The sequence below is a fragment of the Sinocyclocheilus anshuiensis genome, unplaced genomic scaffold (assembly GCF_001515605.1).
Source record: "Sinocyclocheilus anshuiensis isolate Anshui unplaced genomic scaffold, SAMN03320099.WGS_v1.1 scaffold363, whole genome shotgun sequence".
Lineage (NCBI taxonomy): Eukaryota > Metazoa > Chordata > Actinopteri > Cypriniformes > Cyprinidae > Sinocyclocheilus > Sinocyclocheilus anshuiensis.
The window spans coordinates 1,141,653-1,146,290 of NW_015552568.1; the positions used below are offsets into that span (position 1 = coordinate 1,141,653).

Genomic DNA, 4,638 nt, shown 5'->3' on the forward strand with positions numbered 1-4,638 from the left:
TGATTAACTTTAAGTTCTGTTGCTTTCTGTATCACTGTCCATCCAAAGCTTTTAATTTTCCTCCTCTCTTTTTCCCAACAGGGCTTTAAAGTATCTAGTGTTGGATGCTCTTGACTATGGCCTTGTAAATTAACCCAATAATTCACTGATAACTGTACCCTTCTCATTTCTGAAATTACGGTATTTAACTGTAAATGTAAGTTAAACCCGTAAAACCTAAAACGTTACTACCGTATTTTTTACGGTAAGATTTTTTACCGTAAAAATTTACCATAAATTTTACGGAATTTTTTTTACAGTGTATCTAGTGTTGGATGCTCTTGACTACGACCTTGTAAATTAACCCAATAATTCACTGATAACGGTACCCTTCTCATTTCTAGTGACATTTCCCCCATTTCAACCTGTAGTGCTGTAATTGGTGTAGTTTTTATAGCTCCTGTACATAATCTCAATACCTGATGCTGTATAGGATTACCCTATTAGGATATATATCCTACATTATTAATATTTAAAGTAAGATGTTTAAACCGACCAAAGATCGGCAGGCACAGCAGGACAAAATCAGCTTTGTTTTGCTCTAATTCACTCAGTCAGTGAACATTTCGTCCAGGACTGAATGTTCTTTTAGGCGTAAGAGTAGAGTTCAGGAATGCAGAAAACGGAATAGCTCCACCTAGAGGCCGGACGAGTAAATGAGGCTTTTTCAGAGCAACTACGGATATTTGTTAAATGCTACTGGTGTCTACTCGTTATCGATATATAACCATATACAACTTCCCTTTTAATTACTGAATCGACATTCAGGGATAAATCAGAGTATATTTTGCTACGAACGGCGTGGTTTCAATATGCCTGGACTGCGACTACTAGCGACGCCAAACGGAACTGAATGCACGACGCAAGATGGACGCGAACGTCTGACTTTCTGTTTCTTTTTCTTTTTCGTTTCGCTTTTGCTCGCGCGAGCTACTCTCTTCTAGATACCGCGGCGTCCCTCGAGCAGACGGCGCGCGCTGTCGGATGAATTGGAATCCCAGTCAGAATTCGAACTCCGTTAAAAACAGTCCTTCAGACCGATTCGCTGGCAGCCGTTCGTTTCCACAGCCCAACGTTTGCTGTCTTTATGTGGATTCGCTTCCTGGTTGCAACACACAGTCACACATCACAATTCTAGTCCTTCAAAACGCAGTTTAGCTTCAGAGACCAGTCGTCGAGCATAATATTTGTCCTTACAGCTTTAAATAAACATTTCATGACTGTTTTACGGAAAAGGCAGTATCTTTTTATTCGTTTAAGTGGAATGTCGTGAGCCGTCGAGGATTAGAAATATCTAATATATCGAGTGCAAAGCGAAAACCTGGGATCTATGCCTCGTCTTCATGGAGAATGTGACTACTCGATCAACAGAAGGTGACTGGGTTTAGTGGCCTCATTGACACGTTTAGTTTCTGTTTTGACGTCAATAGCGTTTGTATAATCCGTTTTGTGCTGAAATATCTATGCGTGTATTTATACATTTCTGTGTATTCAGAAATTCAACCCACACACATTTTTTGTGGTAATTTTGTTGGTGTGTACAGCTAACGAAGCTGGTTAATAATTTGTGAGTTTCAGTCATAGGTATTTCAATATAGTCACAGTATTGCAGCTTTGTGAACAATTTTAAACGACTATCCCTATTTTGGTTGAAAGAAGACACGAATAACTTACTGATTTGGTTGGTTGCTCTTAACTCTAAACCAATTCTGCAGTGGAGTCAGCGTGGGCTTGGTAAAACTACACGTGATAGTTTTACCTTTGCTCCAAGCTTTTGGATTCATTTGAATAAGGGTTGATTACAATCACGTTTTTCAGTTCACCACTGCACAGTGTCCTCTCTTGTACGTGGTTTAATTAGTGTTTTCTAGATTTTCTGCATGATCTCTAATATGAAAGTCTTCTTATTTTGGTCTTTATTCTCAATTTTTTGAGATTTCTAAATGTAAATTATGACCAGTATGGTCAGTGATGTTGATGTATTTACCGTTATGTTATATGAACCTCATTCCATGTTATATAACCTATTATGTATACCCATATGAATGGTTTTACTACAAATAAAACTAAAAAAACATGGTTACTATAGTTAAACCATGGTAACCACAACTTAACCATGGATTTGCTACACTAACCATAATTTAACCATGGTATTTGTAGTAAAACTGATTATACAAATAATGATCAATATGCAAAAAAAAAAAAAACACCGGGTACTACACTTTTAGTATAATAAAACCATGGTTACTTTTCATAAGGGTATAAATGTTGAGATTTTAAGATTGAGTCACAATTGACATATTGCAATATCAATTTTGTTTATTATTATTATTATATTATAAATGTGGTAACTGTTTTTTAGCTGGTCTAAGATGAACATTAGCTGGTTCTAGCATGGTTGACAGATGTTTCAAAAACCAGCTTGACCACATTTAACTGGTATGACCAGCTAATAGATTTTCTATCTAGAAAAGTTAGAAGTTGGAAATCCACCATGTGCTGAAGAGAATAGGCTGCATTTCATATTTCTGTATAGTTGCATCAGTTAATAATGAACAGAGTTATTTAATATGTGACATTCTAGTTGTTGTATTCTACATTAGGAAGATTAGTGTGGAAACAGGAGTCTTGCGCAGTTGTCCTGTACTTAATGAACAACGTGGGGGGTTTTCAGCATAAAAATTGCACAATAGTTCTTTCTTTAATGCCGAATACTGTTTTGTTTGTTTTAAAGTTGTTTGGCCAGTTCATGAAACTGTTGGTTTTTACAGACGAAGTTGTTCACAAAATGGCTCTCTAACAGACTTATTGCTTTTACCGAGCATTTATCTCAAATGTGCTTGAGATGACTTTTACAACATGCTCTCTGGTTACATTTCCAGAGCGACAGAATGTGACCTAGAAAACTGTCCATTTTGTTTGTTATTGGAAAGAAGGAATGTTTTGGAAGATTGTGAAGCAGTTAGTATAACTCAAACATGTGTCCTGTTTTACCAGGTCTTCTGGAGCCTGTGCATCCAGGCTCAGTAACCTTTAATGAGAGTATTCTAGCCCCACTTCATAACAACTATTTGTACGAGGAATCAAAAGAATGTTTCACATACAACTCTGCCCATTTGATCAACAATGGCGCTTTACAAAAGCGGGTAAGTTTTATCTGAATGTTCCCCATTCTGCACTTAGTTTTGAGTGATTTAGTGAGATTTGCATCATGTTATAATAAATGTATTCTTCCAACAGTATGCTGCCTTTCGTTCCGAGAAATGTGAAAAAGGATATTCTGAACAGGAACTTGAAGAGTCATTTGGCTTCCTGTTGCTTGATGATGCAAACAGGGTACAGAAATACAACACTAATGGAGTTTATTGAATCGACCTAATTTCAAAATCTTTCTGAAACTTCAAACCTATTACTGCAACATTTGTTTTCCCACAGGCAAGGAAAATTGGCAAAACAGGCTTGTTGGTTGGACAAGCAAAATGCACTACTCTTGGAGACTCCTCGAAAGGTAAAGAAAGATAGCCATTGCATTATTTGGTGGTCGTTTCAGCATAACAGCCTGATGTGTTTACTTGCATGCACAAGATAATATTTCACATGTGACTGCAGCAAGATCAGCCAAGAGGAGGTTCTGAAGCCTTCATACTTGTCTGACAGGACTTGATGTGAATGTGCTATTGTCAGCAACGGTTACTGGCATGATTTCCATTGCCACAATTCAGTGAATTGTCGATAAATCCCAGCTTTGTTTCTTTTTATATATAGTGTTGTAAGTGAATTGCAACTTTGTTGTATTGCAACTGAATAACTGCCTCACACCATGTAAATAAATAGCATATACTAACAAAAATAGCATATAACAGATTACTAAAATAATGGCTTTTAATAGTAATAGTGTTCACAGGGTTGGTCAGGAGAACTGCATATTTCGTCATAGGTTCTCCTACTTATGAAAAGGAAAAGTGAAAGTATGCTACGTAAGAGATACAGTTAATCTATAGAAAGAGAAAGTGAAGGTTTGCCTTTACACTGGTCTTCTCACTACTGTATGAGCTCAAATAACCTAGATACAGAAGTATTTTCTGCAGTCTAAATTAAGCATTTGCTAGAGACTGCAGGGCTGTTATAAACTACTGGTGGAAGACTATATCATATTATGGAGAAATTAGACCCAAGCAAAAGAATCTCATGTCATCAGTCACATGATGGGAGTATCATGGCTTGAGGATGAGCAGATAATTATTAAGTGGTTTGTATCAGACAAGTAGATTTAAGAGGAATGTCTGGGTGTTTGGTGGACAACAAAATCTGAATATGGGTCATGCAGCAACACTACTGCTACTACTAGTCTTGCAATGAAAAAACAAAATATTATTTACTTAAAGGGATAGTTCACCCAAAAAATTCTGTCATTAATTAATCACCCTCATGTCGTTCAAAACCCGTAAGACCTTCGTTCATCTTCGGAACACAAATCAAATATATTTTTTAAGAAATCTGAGAGCTTTCTGACCCTGCAAGGGATCTACCACAGTCAAGGCACAGAAACGCAGTAAGGACATCAGTAAAACAGTCCATGTGACATCAGTGGTTCAACCG

At 37.0% G+C, this 4,638-nt stretch overlaps 1 protein-coding gene across 2 annotated transcripts in view; it reads left to right on the forward strand.

The window, feature by feature from the left end:
• Positions 1 to 883: 883 nt before the first annotated feature.
• LOC107664996 (protein FAM208B-like) overlaps positions 884 to 4,638 on the forward strand; it is a 27,612-nt gene continuing 23,857 nt past the window's right edge. For both annotated transcript variants that reach the window (XM_016455706.1, XM_016455707.1), the window contains exons 1-4: positions 884 to 1,413; positions 3,037 to 3,185; positions 3,280 to 3,375; positions 3,475 to 3,547. In XM_016455706.1, the coding sequence (XP_016311192.1) occupies positions 1,383 to 1,413; positions 3,037 to 3,185; positions 3,280 to 3,375; positions 3,475 to 3,547 (349 nt within the window). In that variant the 5' untranslated portion in view covers positions 884 to 1,382. The remainder of the gene's footprint in view (positions 1,414 to 3,036; positions 3,186 to 3,279; positions 3,376 to 3,474; positions 3,548 to 4,638) is intronic.